The 18,974-nt window shown below is 39.7% G+C and overlaps 1 protein-coding gene across 2 annotated transcripts in view; it reads right to left on the bottom strand.

Annotated features, from left to right (window-relative positions):
• The window catches only part of egfem1 (EGF-like and EMI domain containing 1), a 56,311-nt gene that overhangs the window by 29,609 nt on the left and 7,728 nt on the right, over nucleotides 1-18,974 (bottom strand). For both annotated transcript variants that reach the window (XM_083549004.1, XM_083549005.1), the window contains 3 exons: nucleotides 9,710-9,832; nucleotides 4,084-4,206; nucleotides 2,278-2,403 (listed from right to left, as the gene is read on the bottom strand). In XM_083549004.1, coding sequence (XP_083405130.1) covers nucleotides 2,278-2,403; nucleotides 4,084-4,206; nucleotides 9,710-9,832 — 372 coding nt within the window. The remainder of the gene's footprint in view (nucleotides 1-2,277; nucleotides 2,404-4,083; nucleotides 4,207-9,709; nucleotides 9,833-18,974) is intronic.

Raw genomic sequence — 18,974 nt, 5'->3', positions numbered from 1 at the left:
GCACGCATGCACCTGACACACAGCACAAGGATCAGCGTCTTTGAAAACCTCTGTATGACCCTTAAGAGCAACAATTCTAATTCTCAAATCCTCAGTGAGGTCTATGTTGAACATCCAGTGGTCAGTATGAGAGAATTGCACAAAAAGCTCCAAATTTTAACTGCTCTAATAAAAGATACACAAATTTGTATGGTCCTGTCAAGCATACAAAAACATGAACATGATTAATAAGACTTGTGGCTTTGCATCGTTACATGACATAAAGCTGTTTTCACTTAGGGTGTACTCACTACTCAATTTTGACAATAATGGCTGTATGTTGTGTTATGTTTAGAGAACAGTAAATCTGTACTGCAATACAAGCTGCACACTGACTTATCTAAAATATATCCAAGTTGACTTTGTATAGTATTTAGTATTCTATAGTATATATATTGACTTTGTATAGTATTTAGTATTCTATAGTATATATATATATATGTACATACACACAGATGGTCCCTGAGTTTCAATCGTTCGAATTAGAATTTTTTCGATCTTATGATGATCCACGCACCCACTGCCACATACACATATACATATACACATATGCATATACATATACATGTATATCTGAAATTGTCATCGTAGGTGCATGTCCACTGTGAGAGACATAATCTAAAAAAAAATATCCAGAAATCACAATGTATGATTTTTTAGCTATTTATTTGTATGATACAGCTGCAAATAAGTATTTGAACACCTGAGAAAGTCAATGTTAATATTTGGTACAGTAGCCTTTGTTTGCAATTACAGAGGTCAAACGTTTCCTGTAGTTTTTCACCAGGTTTGCACACACTGCAGGAGGGATTTTGGCCCACTCCTCCACACAGATCTTTTCTAGATCAGTCAGGTTTCTGGCCTGTCGCTGAGAAACACAGGGTTTGAGCTCCCTTCAAAGATTCTCTATTAGGTTTAGGTCTGGAGACTGGCTAGGCCACACCAGAACCTTGATATGCTTCTTACAGAGCCACTCCTTGGTTATCCTGGCTGTGTGCTTCGGGTCATTGTCATGTTGGAAGACACAGCCTCGACCCATCTTCAATGCTCTAACTAAGGGAAGGAGGTTGTTCCCCAAAATCTTGCAATACATGGCCCCGGTCATCCTCTCCTTAATACAGTGCAGTCGCCCTGTCCCATGTGCAGAAAAACACCCCCAAAGCATGATGCTACCACCCCCATGCTTCACAGTAGGGATGGTGTTCTTGGGATGTACTCATCATTCTTCTTCCTCCAAACACGTTTAGTGGAATTATGACCCAAAAGTTCTATTTTGGTCTCATCTGACCACATGACTTTCTCCCATGACTCCTCTGGATCATCCAAATGGTCATTGGCAAACTTAAGACGTGCCTGGACATGTGCTGGTTTAAGCAGGGGAACCTTCCGTGCCATGCATGATTTCAAACCATAACGTCTTATTGTATTACCAACAGTAACCTTGGAAACGGTGGTCCCAGCTCTTTTCAGGTCATTGACCAGCTCCTCCCGTGTAGTTCTGGGCTGATTTCTCACCTTCCTTAGGATCATTGAGACCCCACGAGGTGAGTTCTTGCATGGAGCCCCAGTCCGAGGGAGATTGACAGTCATGTTTAGCTTCTTCCATTTTCTAATGATTGCTCCAACAGTGGACCTTTGTTCACCAAGCTGCTTGGCAATTTCCCCATAGCCCTTTCCAGCCTTGTGGAGGTGTACAATTTTGTCTCTAGTGTCTTTGGACAGCTCTTTGGTCTTGGCCATGTTAGTAGTTGGATTCTTACTAATTGTATGGGGTGGACAGGTGTCTTTATGCAGCTAACGACCTCAAACAGGTGCATCTAATTAGGGATAATAAATGTAGTGGAGGTGGACATTTTAAAGGCAGACTAACAGGTCTTTGAGGGTCAGAATTCTAGCTGATAGACAGGTGTTCAAATACTTATTTGCAGCTGTATCATACAAATAAATAGGATTTTTTTTTTAGATTATGTCTCTCACAGTGGACATGCACCTACGATGACAATTTCAGACCCCTCCATGATTTCTAAATGGGAGAACTTGCGAAAATAGCAGGGTGTTCAAATACTTATTTTCCTCACTGTATATACTGCATATTTTATACAGTACTGTACTATAAATTTCTCTATACTGCTAAGCACCAGCATTCTGCTGTGTGTGTGTATGTGTGTGTGTGTGTGTGTGTGTGTGTGTGTGTGTGTGTGTGTGTGTGTGTGTGTGTGTATGTGTTCGTATGCTTACACTCGCAGTGTTTGCCATCACTCTTTAGCTGGTACCGAGGACGACATTCACACTTGTACTGTTCATCTCCAAGGTCCAGACACCTGTGCTCACAACCTCCATTCTTTACAGCACACGATTTTACAGCTATGTGAAAACACACACACACACACACACACACACACACACACACACACACACACACACACATTTTTACTTTCTTTTGTGTGTAGAAAATGTGATTTATTATATATTTTTTTTTAATTTAAATTTGGAAATTTTCAGTTTAAAATTACTTCAAAATACTTTTTCCAAAATACCTTATGATGGACCTTTAAAGAGTAAATGCCGATCCACCAAACATTCTGAACCAGCTAGAGACATACCAGCGCTATTTGGATCCCACTTAATGTAGGGTTTGGACATTGGAAAATGTAAAGGCTCTGGCATTGAGGAGTTGGTGTTGAATTTATAATGATCTCAGATCTTTTAAGTTGCTCAGTAGACATGACTTATAATCACACACTCCGGTACTCATGTTAGTTCTCACTCTTTAGTGTCTTAATCTCTTAGTCTCTTAATAACACCCAAATAATGATGGGTTCCCCTTTGAGTCTGGTTCCTCTCCAGGTTTCTTACTCTTAACATATAAAGGAGTTTTTCCTTGCCACAGTGTTCCCAGGCTGCTCATCATTCTTTAGTTCTGTACAGCTGCTTTAAGACAATGTTCATTATAGAAATAAACTTGAACTTCAAGATCTGCTGAAATTTGCCAAGAAATCAAGACAAAATTTCACACTTTAACAAGATTTTATTCCTATCTGTATTTTATTTTATTTTTTATTTTTTTAACACATTATTTAAACACAAAAAATGTGTTCGTATCCAGTTACGATTTTTTTTACTATAGATACACTACATTGGCAAAAGTTTGTGGACACCTGATCATAAGTTTTGTATCTGCTTTTTGAAAATTCCATTCCACATTTAGTCCCCATTTTCACTTATAATAACCTTCACACTTCTGGGAAGATAAAAGGGTTTTGTTTGTGGAGATTTGTGGAGATTAATTTAGCAACAAAGGTGAGGTAAGGAGGCCTAGGTTGTAGTCAGTGTTCCCATACATCTTGCTCAATAGGGTTGAGGTCAAAGCTCTACAGCAGGAGATCTTCCACTCCAACCCATGTAAAGCATATCTTCATGAAGCTGGCTTTGTGTTGGAACGGATTTGGGTCTCCTAGTTTAAGGGAAGATTTCATATTACCTCATCTGCATATTCCTATTTAAAGGTTTCAAAACTTTGTTTTTTGACATCTGAACATTTTGACATTCAGAAATTTAGAGTTCAGATCTGCTGTCTAATAGCGAGTACATCTCCAGATGTTTTCTAGTGATGACATAGCCAAGTTTAAGAAGATGATATGAACAGAACTTGAAACCAGCAAATGGATACAACAATAGCATAATGATATAACTATTCAACAAATCCTAAGGTTTTCATCTTTGCCTTTTTAAACTACATGACACTAAAAAATTCGATATTTTTCACGCCATCAATAATAATAGTTAACATTCCCTTAATAATATACTTCAAATTTGCTTGTCACTATTAGCAATAAGTGCAAAACACTTGAATCTGCATTCCTAGGTACCCCAGTATTAGAGAATGTGTACAATTTCGCATTGTACACTCCCTACCCTATTGTGGTCACCTGTTCTGTGGTAAATCTTTAATAGGTTCAACTATTTCTACCATGTTGTGACACCACGTCTTATATGTCTTTGTATCTGGCTTCGTGTGGCTGTATGAAACATACAGGTGCTTACCTAAGCACGTTCGAGCATCGGCGTGCATGCGGAAACCCTCGCCGCACTCGCAGTGGTACGAGCCAATCGTGTTGATGCAGTTCTGCTGACAGCCACCGTTCATTTCCTCACACTCGTCGATATCTGCAAAAGGCACACACACACATATATGTTATTTACACTTACAACACACACTCGCAGGTCAGCACTACATGCATAGAAACTGCTCACGTCTCATATTTATTCGTATTGTAATCGTAAATATAGTTTTACATTTACAGCATTTATAAGCTGCATGAATCTACACTCTGGGATAAAAAGAAATCAGCCTGCGCTCTTATTTTACTTCAGTGTAGTTTTTCTAAAGGCCTTTAGTGCTGCTGTTCAACAAAAGTCAAGCCGGTTACAGCATTTGGCAGACGCCCTTAGCAACTTACAATCATTTCATTTCAACCGAGCACTTGAGAGTTAAGGGACTTGCTCAGGGGCCCACACTGGGATCTTGGTGCTGCTGTGAGTGAAACTCATTGCCTTTCAACCAGAAGTCTAACATCTAAACCATTGAGCTTGTATGTCCAGCTACAGCTATTAAGTTTTTTTTTTTTTTTAAGATAGATATAGTTTAGCCCTGCTAGCCTATTTATATTAGCCGACTCGTCTCCTGACAGGATATATACTCAAAAACTACACTATAAGAACAAAAGTACCAGGCCAGCAGCCGAGCAGGGCAAACAAATGAACAAATCAGAAAACAGATGAAATCAGAAAATAAATGAACAAATTTGAAAACAAATTAACCAATCCGAAAACACAATGGACAATTCAAACAAACCCGGAAAAACTAGGTAAAGTTTGTGAATGGAAAACTATCATTAGATGCGACATCTAACATTCAAGATTCAAAGTTGCACAACTGGAAATTATTGGTTTAAAGTAAACGCAGAACTACTCACATGTATAAGAAGAAAGGTTCCTACTTCATGTATTAATTTGTTTTGCACTACCTGGCCACCGTTTAGTGCCCCCCCCCCCCCCCCCATGCACCAAACCTGCTCCATGAAGATACTGCTTAAATGGATCTTGAATGGCCTGATATAGAGCTCTGATCTCAACCCTAATGAACACCTTTGGGACGAATTGGAACACTAACTGCACCTTAGGCTTCCTCACCTCACCTACATCACCTCACGTTTACCAACACCCTTCTGGCTGAAAGAAATCTTATGCATCTTCACAAGTACACTCTACAATCTAGTGCAACTTCTTCCCGGAGGAGTGAAGTATTTATTTAATTTTTTAACAGCAAACAGGGACTAAATGTGGAATAGGATGTTCAAAAAGTGCATTGGAGAGTTCCATTTTATCTCATGTGAAATATCCACTATACCTTATAAACTGAGATGGATAATGAGATGGATAATGAGATGAGTAATATTGTTTCATTCGAGCAATAAAAAGAAGTCTGTTGTTTATTAGGGACCTGTAGACAATACTGTCTACAGTCCAAAAATGGCTACAGTCAATGACCTACTTCAGAAACCCATAAAACCATTTTCACATACGACTCAAATAAAGAGTACAATCTTCCCTTTAACCGGAGTGAGACAAAGAACCGAGACAAACAATTGCGACCTCCATTTTGTCTTTCGCCGATGAAATTGAAATGACACACAGACGCACACACCATTAGCTCATGTCATGGTTCTAAGCTGATATGCATTAAACTTTTTATTAGCTTTAATTATATGATGTCATTGTTGTTTAAAAACATGGAATTAAAGCCCAAATGATGACCTGGGAAGTGGAAAATGTGGAAAAATATTGTGGAAAAAAAATGATGCTTTCAAGTCCTTCACCCTTTTTCCAATTACAACCAATAAGCCTGTAACAGACAGGGATCACATTTCAGTGAAACACAATCGGTACATGATGATGGAAATTAAAAGCAATTTTATTTACTAAATTTATAATTTGAATTCTATTTACTATATTAACATAATTGAATTGATCCTGAAAATAATCCTTATGGACAGACTGAAGGATGGACAACCTTAAATCATAAGATCTTTAAACCTAGTGCTCAAAACCTGAAGAAATAAAGCGACATAAGAATTAAAGTTTTGTTTTTCAGTCTGATTCAATGCGAGTCAATGATTTCTGGGTTTTTTTAAGTGTATTTTTTTTATCTCCTTCCTTTTGCATACCCTGACTGATTCAAATTCACAGTTTAATGAATCACTGCTGTGTAAGAAGGTCTTGTTGTATAAAAAAAAAACATGCTGTAGCTTTTAGAACTCTGGAACATCCATTTGAATGTTTGAGTGCTTTATGGAACATGCTTCTGTGTGCAGGGAACACAAACAGATCCAGTTTTTCTCAGGAGGAATGTACAGTACCTGTCTATTACTGCACTGAGATTTAGGGAACATCTGCTCAATGCATCTAGATCAAAACTGCTTCCTGTGTGTGTGTGTGTGTGTGTGTGTGTGTGTGTGTGTGTGTGTGTGTGTGTGTGTGTGTGTGTGTGTGTGTGTGCATTCCAGGAGACAGACAAACTAACAGTGTGTATGCATAGTTTTTATATTATATTATAGAGAAATGCAGTATAACAGAGCGCTGTATCAGACAGGAATCTCATACAGTGAGAATGAATTGCATCACTAAAGCAAGAAACCCAATGAACACAATTCAACACGTCTCCTTTCACTGGAGCCACAGCTGCACCGCCAGTATACGTCATCTCTAGCAGAAGCTTCGATATTAACCTTATAAAATGGAGGTTTTCTGTGAATTTTTAAATTGTGTCAAATATTTGTGCAAATTCTAGAGTAAAGGTTATAATGGTTCATATATAAATGGTTCATATAATATATATAGGGGGAGTGGTGGCTTCATATAATATATATGGGGGGAGTGGTGGCTCCAGCGGTTAAGGCGCTGGGTTGCCGATCGGAAGGTCTGGGGTTCAAGCCCCGGTATCGCCAAGCTGCCACTCTTGGGCCCTTAAACAAGGCCCTTAACCCTCTATGCACCGGGGGTCCCTTACGAGGGAAATATCAAGGTCCGTGACGTTGAAGTGACGTGGGGCCGCCTTCCCGTGGGCTCACCACCTGCAGGAGGGACCGTAAGGGACGGTGCTGTGAGGATTGGGCAGCAGTCGAAGGCGGGGGCCTGCTTAGACTGCTGCCCCCGCGACCCGAATTACGGATGAGAAAATGAATGAATGAATGAATGAATGAATGAATGAATGAATATATATATGACCTATCTTCATGTTGTCCACATTTACTTGGAAAGTCTGTCTTGATGGATAGATGTGTGTGTGAGAGACTCTAGCGCACATGCTACTCATTCTGAATCCAACCTCCCGCTGAGCTTCACATATAAACTTTTATACACTTTTATAAAAGTGAAAGAAATTAGCATGGACAGATTATATGCTGTACTTTGTCACTTTGGCAGAATCAGTAATAGACAGAATGTTAAAACATGGGGCAATTTAAAAGTGTAATAACTCTCCTGCTAGCACATCTATGCAACAATGACCTCACAGTTAAACGATACAAGATTATGCTAGCTATTATTAAGCTATGATCTTCAATAATAAGGATACCAATAATAAATTTTTTGCTTTGTAATAATCAAATGTTTTTCAGTCAGTTAATCAAAAATTACGATCATTGCCAAAGTGCTTTGGTTTAAATCAAATACTAAAACAAGTCAATCCAATTTTGTTTGTATAGCATTTTTAACAATGGCCATTGTCCCAAAGTAGCTTTACACAAATAAACATTTTTTTAAATGTAAAATTATGTTAGCGCCTACAAGATTATTGACCATAAATGTATCCCTAATCAGTGAGCCAGTGGCGACGGTTATAGGCTAACCTGCAATTTTGTAAATTCACAGTTTATCATTATTTCTTGTTTATTCCCATATATTCCCATTAATTCCGATGGAAGGTTTCCAGGCTTGAAAATTCCTGGAATTTTGCAAGCTTATATAATATCACCTCACCAAACACTCATTGTCTGTTGTGGCTGCTGTGTCTTCTGTGATATAGGTTATGGGTTTCTGGCTTTTGTTGTTAGCTGTTTTGCTTTCTTGTCAGTGTATTGTAAGTGCACAAAGAGATGAAATATCTGCTTTTTCCTCTTTAAAGGACAGTTTGATCTTGCTGGTCTTGAAACCACTTAGCTGAGGTATTTTCAACTGAAGGTTTTTTGCTGTTAGGGGTTTTAGCATCAACCTATGCTAATCAAGCTAATCTCTGAATTCACAATCTTATAATTTTTGCTCAATTCTACTTTTTGTTCATGTTTCACTATCTATATTCTCAGTGATATATTTCTTACTACACCAAATATACCACATATTCGCTAAGATTAGCTAGCTAGATTAGCGTACAATTCCTGCAGCTAAATGATTCCTTGTTTTATGTCAACCTTCAATCGAAGCAACCAAACAGCTCGTGTATTTAGCCAAGGATTGCAGACTGAATGTAGTTCTCGCTTGTTCCAGCCATTTTGATACGTTCTAATCTTAATCCAATGTATGAATTTCAGATGTTGAGGGGATGCACGGCGGTGTGCGAGTCTCAAACACTAAGTGACCTGCTGTAGATCTTTGACTCTGGAGCATGATTCAATATAAGCCCTGCTACATTGCCCCAGACAGTTTGAAAATGGTAATACAATCCTGTGGGGTGGGCGGGTTTGGGGCATTCCACATCTCTCGAGAGCCCTACACTTTTATGAAGATCTTCCCTGCTATGGCTCTCTTTCTTTTTTATCTTTCCCTCACATCTTCTCTTTATCACTGTTTCATTTCATCAAGAACATGCCACAAGTACTGTATTTCCTCAAACGTATAGTGTTCATTCAGCACTTTGTGTTCTCATGTTCTCTATAACAAGACAAGAAGCGACTGCTGCCGTTAAACCTGTTCCCTCTGTCTCTCTAACCCTCACTTACTGCACCCTTAGACCTGCATCCCGCTCAGAACACAAGATTCAGCACTACAACAGCGTGTCGCAAGATCAAGTCAGCAAATTCTTCCCTTCAAAACAATGGTAGCATGTGTTTATTCACCACAGGACTGGAAATCATAAATTAGCTAGCCTGCCAAAGAAGTCACAGTTCCAAGGTGAGGCTCAGTCCTGAGTTTTAATGCACAGAAAGCGACAAAAGATGGTAGCTAATATAATGTAACAACATCTGGCAAGCTGCTTAGGTAGTTAAGTTTGCTAATGCAAATGAAGGCTACTATTCTTTTTGAAATAACTAGCTAGCTAGTTAGCTGCCAGTAAATCAAAGTTTGTTATACGATATCCTCATTTTATTTATTACTATGCCAAATATACCACACCATCACTAAAATTAGCAAGCCAATAAATAACGTGAATAGTGTTGTTCTTTATTTTTTTAAGCTAATTATGTAGCTAAAGTAGCTCATGCAAAGATGGCCAAAACTCTTTGACACACATTTCTGTCCCAGAAATGCTACAGGATTAGTTAAATCGTTTCAGAAGATAGGATTTGATGCCAACCTCCTGACTTTGGTCTCAAAGCAAGCCCAGAATTAGCTTCCTGGGCATGTCAGATGAGGTATTCTGTTAATAATAACATGATTAGCATATGGATGTTACCCTGGCAGGTTTTGCCATCCAGTCCGAGCATGCTGCCCTCAGGGCATTTACAGTAGAAACTGCCGATGGTGTTGCAGCATGTTCCCTCACATCCTCCGTTTGAGCTCTCACACTCGTTCACATCTGCACAGAAAGAGAGAGAGTGAATGACCGATCAAGAAACAGAGCACTGAAATACCAACACTGTACAGAAGGAGATTAAATTCATAGAAATTAGAAAGAGTATTTAACGATTTTAGATACTGATGTAGACTCGTTCTATTGTTGGCAACCGAAGGGTGTAAGTGAGCCAGGACAGAGTCCAAACATAACAGAGATGATGAGGGTTAAGAACTTTGCTGAAGAGCCCTTAGAACTTCTTATTCTTCTTTCGGCTTTTCCCATTAGGGGTCGCCACAGCGGATCATCCTTCTCCATAACCCCCCTGTCCTCTACATCTGCCCCTTTCACCCCAACCACCTGCATGTCTTCCCTCACCACATCCATAAACCTTCTCCTTGGTCTTCCTCTTTGCCTCCTTCCTGGTGTCTCCATCCTCAGCATTATCCTACCGATATACCCCATGTCCCTCCTGCAAGTGCAAGTGGCAGTATAATTGCTTTAAAAGAAAATTGTATTCTGTAATTGGATGTGTCTTCTTTTGAAAAGCTTTTTCAAGGCTTGGACATTGGTACCAATATGAATTCCCGGCAGCGCCATTGACCTCACACCACGTGTTTATGGGACAAACGGGTTCAAGCAACTCGACTCGAAGTACCCATGGACGCACTGACCAAGAAAACATGCTAAAATGGCCCTGCTCAAAAGTGTATAAACTTATAGTCTTCTAAACGTCATAATCAGGGGCTAAAGGTTCACGTCTGTGTTGTCGACCGAGTTGCCTGAATAGACCCAGATGCGTTTTAAACACTGATTTCGCACATAAACATCACAGGTTCTTCTAATGAAAAACCCCAGCTGAGGAGTGGAGCTTGCTTTTAGATGCTCTCACATCTGTTTGTTCTCGAACCCTTTATCCACCTTTAACTGACACACACACGGAAACACACACATATACAGTGAAGAAAATAAGTATTTGAACACCCTGCTATTTTGCAAGTTCTTCCACTTAGAAATCATGGAGGGGTCTGAAATTGTCATCGTAGGTGCATGTCCACTGTGAGAGACATAATCTAAAAAAAAAATCCAGAAATCACAATATATGATTTTTAAACTATTTATTTGTATGATACAGCTGCAAATAAGTATTTGAACACCTGTCTATCAGCTAGAATTTTGACCCTCAAAGACCTGTTAGTCTGCCTTTAAAATGTCCACCTCCACTACATTTATTATCCTAAATCAGATGCACCTGTTTGAGGTCGTTAGCTGCATAAAGACACCTGTCCACCCCATACAATCAGTAAGAATCCAACTACTAACATGGCCAAGACCAAAGAGCTGTCGAAAGACACTAGAGACAAAATTGTACACTTCCACAAGGCTGGAAAGGGCTACAGGGAAATTGCCAAGCAGCTTGGTGAAAAAAGGTCCACTGTTGGAGCAATCATTAGAAAATAGAAAAAGCTAAACATGACTGTCAATCTCCCTCGGACTGGGGCTCCATGCAAGATCTCACCTCGTGGGGTCTCAATGATCCTAAGGAAGGTGAGAAATCAGCCCAGAACTACCCGGAAGGAGCTGGTCAATGACCTGAAAAGGGCTGGGACCACTGTTTCCAAGGTTACTGTTGGTAATACACTAAGACGTCATGGTTTGAAATCATGCATGGCACGGAAGGTTCCCCTGCTTAAACCAGCACATGTCCAGGCATGTCTTAAGTTTGCCAATGACCATTTGGATGATCCAGAGGAGTCATGGGAGAAAGTCATATGGTCAGATGAGACCAAAATAGAACTTTTGGGTCATAATTCCACTAAACGTGTTTGGAGGAAGAAGAATGATGAGTACCATCCCAAGAACACCATCCCTACTGTGAAGCATGGGGGTGGTAGCATCATTCTGTGGGGGTATTTTTCTGCACATGGGACAGGGCGACTGCACTGTATTAAGGAGAGGATGACCGGGGCCATGTATTGCGAGATTTTGGGGAACAACCTCCTTCCCTCAGTTAGACCATTGAAGATGGGTCGAGGCTGGGTCTTCCAACATGACAATGACCCAAAGCACACAGCCAGGATAACCAAGGAGTGGCTCTGTAAGAAGCATATCAAGGTTCTGGTGTGGCCTAGCCAGTCTCCAGACCTAAACCCAATAGAGAATCTTTGGAGGGAGCTCAAACTCCGTGTTTCTCAGCGACAGGCCAGAAACCTGACTGATCTAGAGAAGATCTGTGTGGAGGAGTGGGCCAAAATCCCTCCTGCAGTGTGTGCAAACCTGGTGAAAAACTACTGGAAATGTTTGACCTCTGTAATTGCAAACAAAGGCTACTGTACCAAATATTAACATTGACTTTCTCAGGTGTTCAAATACTTATTTGCAGCTGTATCATACAAATAAATAGTTTCAAAAATCATACAGTGTGATTTCTGGATTTTTTTTTTAGATTATGTCTCTCACAGTGGACATGCACCTACGATGACAATTTCAGACCCCTCCATGATTTCTAAGTGGGAGAACTTGCAAAATAGCAGGGTGTTCAAATACTTATTTTCCTCACTGTATATGTGTATACACACACACACACACACACACACACACACACACACACACACACACACACACACACACACACTGTGTTCAAATAGCTTCCAGCTTGCCTGTTTGGTTAAACCTTGTTAAGCCACTTCCCTCAGGAAATAATGTCTGCAAATGACACACACACATACGCAAGGACACGCCAAGCTTTCAAACAGGTCCATTGGCTATTTATTTACATAGTATTATCATTGGATATCATCATCCTTTGTTTTTGCAATGAATTCATTGTGGAATCCGTTTATCACATCATTACTCAGTGGTAAAAGTTGGTGTGTGTGTGTGTGTGTGTGTGTGAGACTGCTTCTTTTATCTTGGAGAAAGAAGGAAGTCATCTATGTCCACGCAAAATATTTTCATTTATCCCCAAGAAGATCAAGACGTCTTCATATGTCCACTAGAAACGCCACACCTAAGGACCCCCCATCCATCCCTAGGGGTAGTTACATCTTAACGACTCCCCTTACTCCTGACACCCTCTGCACTCTTACCTCCCCCTTGTCCCTACAAGGGTATCCAGGGAAGGGAGGATCCTCACACTGGAGCATACAAATTTGTGGAATCCTGCTAACATTTCAAAACGTTTCAATCCAACCAGATAGGTCCAGTTGACATGTCTTAACTTCAAGATAACCACACCTGCATAACTGAGAATCTTCACGGACATCAGAAGAATACAACCAACTATTTTGCATTGTAGCCTGTCTGTGGAGCCGGAGAAACCAAGGATGGGTCGCCATTAAAGCATCCCAGGCCACACCCACACTTGATCTCTAAGGCTCCACATCATTAGCATCATCAGGATTGGACATGTAGAGATGAAGACCATTTTCTCTTCATGCTAATACATTTATAGCTCTTCTCCACCACCAGTCATCAATTGATCTATTTTGGTTTTAAAGCCAACACCTGGCTGTCATCTTTCCTTCCTTTTTTTCGAATAACCCCTTTTCTTACTGATCAAATCCACTACACTGTCATGAATCTTCCAGTGACTGCAACTAACAAGGCTAAAAAGTAAAAGAAATTTGTCCATAGTGATGATCTGGAAAATGTTTCAAGTATCACAATCGTAACATAGAGTTAAAATGTTTGCTAGAAGATTCAGCTTGGCTTTTTTTTTAGCAAGCCCACTGGCCACCTGTTTTTTGTTACCCAGAAACTGCACTATACAGGCTGAAAACTGGTTGGCTAGTAAAGTCTATCAATACAGTAGAAAGAGTATATGCTTTTTATTTCTTTTTATTAAGGTTCTAATGTAGCACATCTTGTTTGGCTTTAGACAAGAAGTTGTTATCTAGTGGTGGGTTTTGGATTTACAGTTCTTTGAAGAGATTTCCGTTAGGCTAGTATCTTTTTTTTTCTTCTCATGTTTAACTGAAATTTGTTTGGTTTATTTGTTGATACACTTCCACAGTATCCACCTATGGCTGCACCTTGTTATCCTGGCTATGAATACCACAAAAAAGGGTTTAGACAAGACCTACGCCAACCTTAAACTGTTTCAACTTATCAGTTTCATACAATATATATCTTAAGATCTTGTAAAAAAGTGTTGGCATGGTATTAGAAATGCAAATGAAAACAATAAAAGTGATACTAGCTAAAGGTTGTGGAAACAGTTCTAATGTGCCGGTCACAGTTACTTTATCGTGTTTTTCTCTCCATCGATTGTATGATTCTGGGTTTCGTATTATATCTGAGCTATATCCAGGATAAACCAGAAGCCGAAACAAGTGCTGATTTGTTTTACAGACTCCGCTGCAGCAACCTGGGCTACAAGGGCTTAGTTTCATGAAATACAAGACTTCAATTTTAAAATATGACAGACAGTCACTAAAGAGTAGAACCTGCTTGATTCCATTCCACAATAAAATTGCTTCAGATCTAGAGGTTGCAGATGTTTACTTCAGACATAAACTCTATGTATTTGCTGAACTTGCAAACTTCCATTTCAACCTCCACCACACCAGCACCACATGATAGACCTGCTACATGGGGGGTGAGGTGTGAGGGGGCTCCTCTTACTACAGTATTACTCCAGAACATTTTTGTCTTCAAACTCACTCAGCAGCATAGCAGACCACCAAGAATCCACCAAGACCAAGCGTACATACATGCCATTCCAACAAATGAATGCTTGCTTAGTTCATTCTGAGAGTTGTCTGGCTGAACTGAGACTCCTTCTGAAGGAATTCTTAAGCGCTATCATATATTCTGTGGCTGTGTGTGTATTTGCTGATGAGTTCTGTCCAAGTTTTATCAACCAAGTATTAGTCCCTATCTTGAATCATTAGGGGCCAAACACTGAAAACGCACAAATGGAATCGTATTTCCTTTATTTTTAAGAGGGAAAGCACCAATTATGCTTTGCTAAGGTAGCCAATGGCAGCCCATTTAACGTTTTATACACTTTTAATGAAATTTTATTAAAAACAAGGGAATAGTCTCAACTTCCTCCACAGCAATTCAGCCTGCTATTCAAATGCCCCCAACACCAACTATATGTCAAATTTGTCAGGTTTAACCATAATAATGCAACAACCCAAAGTCATACAACTTTAATTTGATGTTTACCATGAAGTTTAAGGTAAATTATGAAATGGTGGAAGTGGTAGCTCCAAGTTTAAGACTATGGACATTGGCTTGGAAGGTCATGAGACTTTAACTGCTCAGTTGTAATTGGCTCTGGAAAATGTTGTCTGCCAAACGCTGTAAATGGATACCATGGCAATCATTACAAATATTAGAACCCACCATCATGATTTTTGATATGCAGAAGCCAAGTCACCAAACAGGACATAAGGGCGTATTTCGGAAAAGGTGTGACGCCTTCAGATTACCCTCATACACTAATAAATGTGTGAAATACTTGGAGTGGTAAGGTTTAGCCTAAGGGTTAGCGGTTACAGCTTTTCCAGTAAATTCTTACAATAACCTCGGGTTTCCTTTCTGGTCGTGTAGGTGGATATTTATTTAAAGACATCAAAACTGTATTCTCATGAAAATCTTGACTTTCTCATTGTTTCCTTGACGTTTGGATTCCCTTTTTTCTTCACCGATACACAAACTCGCATGGAAAGTTCATTGAGGACAGTGCGCAGAAGGGTGTCTCAGGAATATCCGCTGTCCCTGTACCCCAGGAGACACGCTGTAATGACTCGGACAGAGATTGCTGGAAAACGTATGCAGACTAAACAGTGATGGGGCTGTTTTAACGAGTCGGGTGTTTTACCCACTTGCAGTGCAAACGCATTAAGAATGTAAATTTAAAAAGAATACAACAGTGGTGTAAAATATTTGTACTTTGTTACTGTAATTAAGTAATTTTTTGGCTAATTTCTAGTTTTACACTTTCAAAGATTACATTTTTACTCCAATCTATTTTAACTGACAATGAGCTTTACCAATAACATTGCACCTTTGTTGAAGGGGTCATTGAGGCTTAACACTCCCCGACCTACATCTGCTGCCTGTGAATGACTTTTTAGTACTGCTGGTGTCATTTTCAGTCCAAAAAGAGCTAGAATTATTTCTAAAAACTTGAGAGGTGCATCAAATCAAATTCAGCTCCAAATGTTTGGAACATTTATTGTATTTGTCTATTGAATTCTATTGGTTCTTCAACTATGTGACATGATGCAGTAATTCTATTTGTTAATGAAGATCCCTTTTCTGGTGTGTTAAAGAGACTGTTGTGTTGATTTTTGGTTAATGCAGTGTTAAGGACTTGTGCATATTTGAGCCTACGTTTAATACGATTAAAATCTTGTTTTAACTTGTAATGGAGTAAGTTTTGCAGTAAGGTATCTATACTTTTATTCATGTATGATTTTCAGGTGCTCCTTACACCTGAGCTAAGTGCACTAATGCGCTCACTTCAGGGCGACCAACGCAACCCGATAACATGAATCAAACACATGACCTATTGAATCTAGAAAACGATCCGTATTTGAATATCCATTAGTATTGTGAAATATGGAACACATGGAAAATGTGTTCATTCTCATACTGTAAGATCACTCTTCATCTCTCAAGTGTGTACAACCCACTTGTAAGGTCCAAAGATAAACAGCTGAAGGTGTCTGATTTAGCACCGGACTAGCCGTGCTAAGCTTTGTGTAAACACTGACTTGAGCTTCCTGAGATTTTATTACAAAGGCAACCCCCCTCCCCCCCCCCACACATTCACACACTCTCACACACACATGAAGTCTCTTTGAAGTCACTAACCATCTAAATATGAATCCAAAATGATTCATAGCTCAAATTCACTGCTTTGTTAACATTTCTTCAGCCATCGTTGATTACATGGAGCTTCCAGTGTCAGCACTTTTGTAGCGTTAAGATTTTACCCCATAGGAAAATCTTTAGGAAAGAAAAGGTTGTACATTTTGCATTCTGGTTTGGTACCCCATGCATTGCTTGAGCGGGGGGGGGGGGGGGGGGGGGGGGGAGGCTAATTTTAACAAAAGTATCAAAGAATAGAAAGTTCAATACTCTGTACTTTAATTCATTAATGAAGAATTAAAGACATTTCCCAATAAAAAAATGCCTTTTCACTTGAATATTAGACCCTTTACGATGCCCCTGATGTAATGCATCGATTTAATGCACAGAACAGAAAAAGATCATCTGGTTTTGTTTAATCCTTTTAATTTTTTTCCACAACAAATACCTGTGGAAGGTTCATTAATTAGCGTTCAGAATCGTCGTATTGCATAAAATCGCATTGTGTTGAATCGAATTACTTTGCATTATAATCTAAATGAATCGTATCGCATCACATTGGTAGCTGCTTTATACGTTTCGTTAATGTATTGTATTGTTGGCTATGCACCGAGATGCACCTATCTTTATATTGAGACAGAGCAGGGGGCACTGAGGGTCTCTTAGAGGGGTCTGGTTATAATTTCTCGGAAGAGAAATCACTCTGAATCACACTCTGCATGGTGCATGCCTGTGTAATCTGTGCAGCTGTATACAAGGAACAGTGTTTTATTGCTTGTAAGTGTGTGTAAGAGAAAAACAGCGAGGTAGTGCGCCTGAGGGTTTCCTCCTCCGAGTTCCTCCTGCTGTTTTTTTTGTCTTTATTTGCAAAAAAAAAAGGTTAGCGAGGAGTAACAGAAAGTGCTGACTCATGATTAATGCCTGGCTGGCTCTCCGATCCGACAATTTGTGCTCCTTCGAGGCCACGACGTTTACATCTTTCAAAGCATTATAGGTTAAAAGGTAAACCATTATACACCAAAAGGGGTAACTTGTATAGCGCTTGTCGGAATTAGCGTAAGTAATTGGCACTGTGAATGGGTGTGAACAGAACATTCAGATGTTTCGGGTTATAGCGAGCACAAACGCCACTATCTTGAATAAAAACAGAGAGAAATGGAGAAAGAGATTCAGATGTTAGAGTCCAGAACCCAGCGATGATGGGGGGGGGGTTGGTGAAGGTTTCCAGTGTCTCACAGCCGACTCTGAGTTTAATGAGTTTCAAACAGCGCAAGGGGCCAAAACAGGGGCACTCACAGGAAACAGATTGAATCTCTTGACATCGCGGATTGGAAACAGAAGGATGCATGTGTAAAAGTGTGTCTGTGTACCAGCACTACCCCAAATAAACACAGTTTAACACAGGTGAATATTTAGCCCATGTATCGTCATCGTCAATCTATTCATGCTAGCCGTTTCCTAACACAGTATCTGTCCATGTGTCTTCCCCTTTCTCTATTTCCCTTCTCTGGAGGAATCAATAAAATCTAACAACCACTAGCAAACCCTCACGGCCACTTCATTGCAGGTTTGCTGCTACACAATCGACATTCTAATACAGCGTACGGCAATTGAGTTTGCTTCATTGCTTCCCTGCACCTTAGACAAACAAAATGGACAAATCTACTCTTCGAAGACAAAACACCAGCATCATCAAATGTTAATGGAGACAACATTATGGCATCATATGCTCAATAAAGTAAATCACTGTCATCAATCGCACAAGGTGACAAAACACATTCAAATCATCATTTGCTCAAAGGGGGAAATCACTGTGACCTCAATCAATTGCTCAAGGAGGCCACATTATGACCATTTGCTCAATGAGACAATTTACTATGGCATCATCAATTGCTCAAGGAAGCATCATAATGAATGGAGTGTACTTGGTTTGTATTTTACTAGGACCACTAGGACTTTACAATCAGTGTTTTTTAGTCATGGCATGAACCTGCTATTGAAAGGTGCTGGCTTTTGGTAAAGCCACCTAATCTTATCTACACCTGCTAAAGCAGCTGAATGCACAGAATCAGTCATTAGGTCAGTGCTTATTCAAAGCAACATTTCTGAACAGAAAGCAAAGAGAAAACATTCTTCCTCCTGTCAATAGCCCCACGCCGCTCTCCCCCGAGTCATCTGGCCTTAATAGTTTTGACAGTCCGCAAAGGACAAGCTGTTTTTTTTTTTTGTTTTTTTTTTTTGCGAACATCAGTTGCACTGTTTTATCTGTTTTTACAATCAGAGAGCAGCCTCACTTACAGCTTGTAGAGCCTTTAGAAGAAGTGACCAGAGTCAATGT

This window comes from Silurus aristotelis (genome assembly GCF_946808225.1).
Source record: "Silurus aristotelis genome assembly, chromosome: 8".
Classification (NCBI taxonomy): domain Eukaryota; kingdom Metazoa; phylum Chordata; class Actinopteri; order Siluriformes; family Siluridae; genus Silurus; species Silurus aristotelis.
Note: the sequence above shows the minus strand (reverse complement) of the source record. Positions and strands in the feature narration are given on the sequence as shown.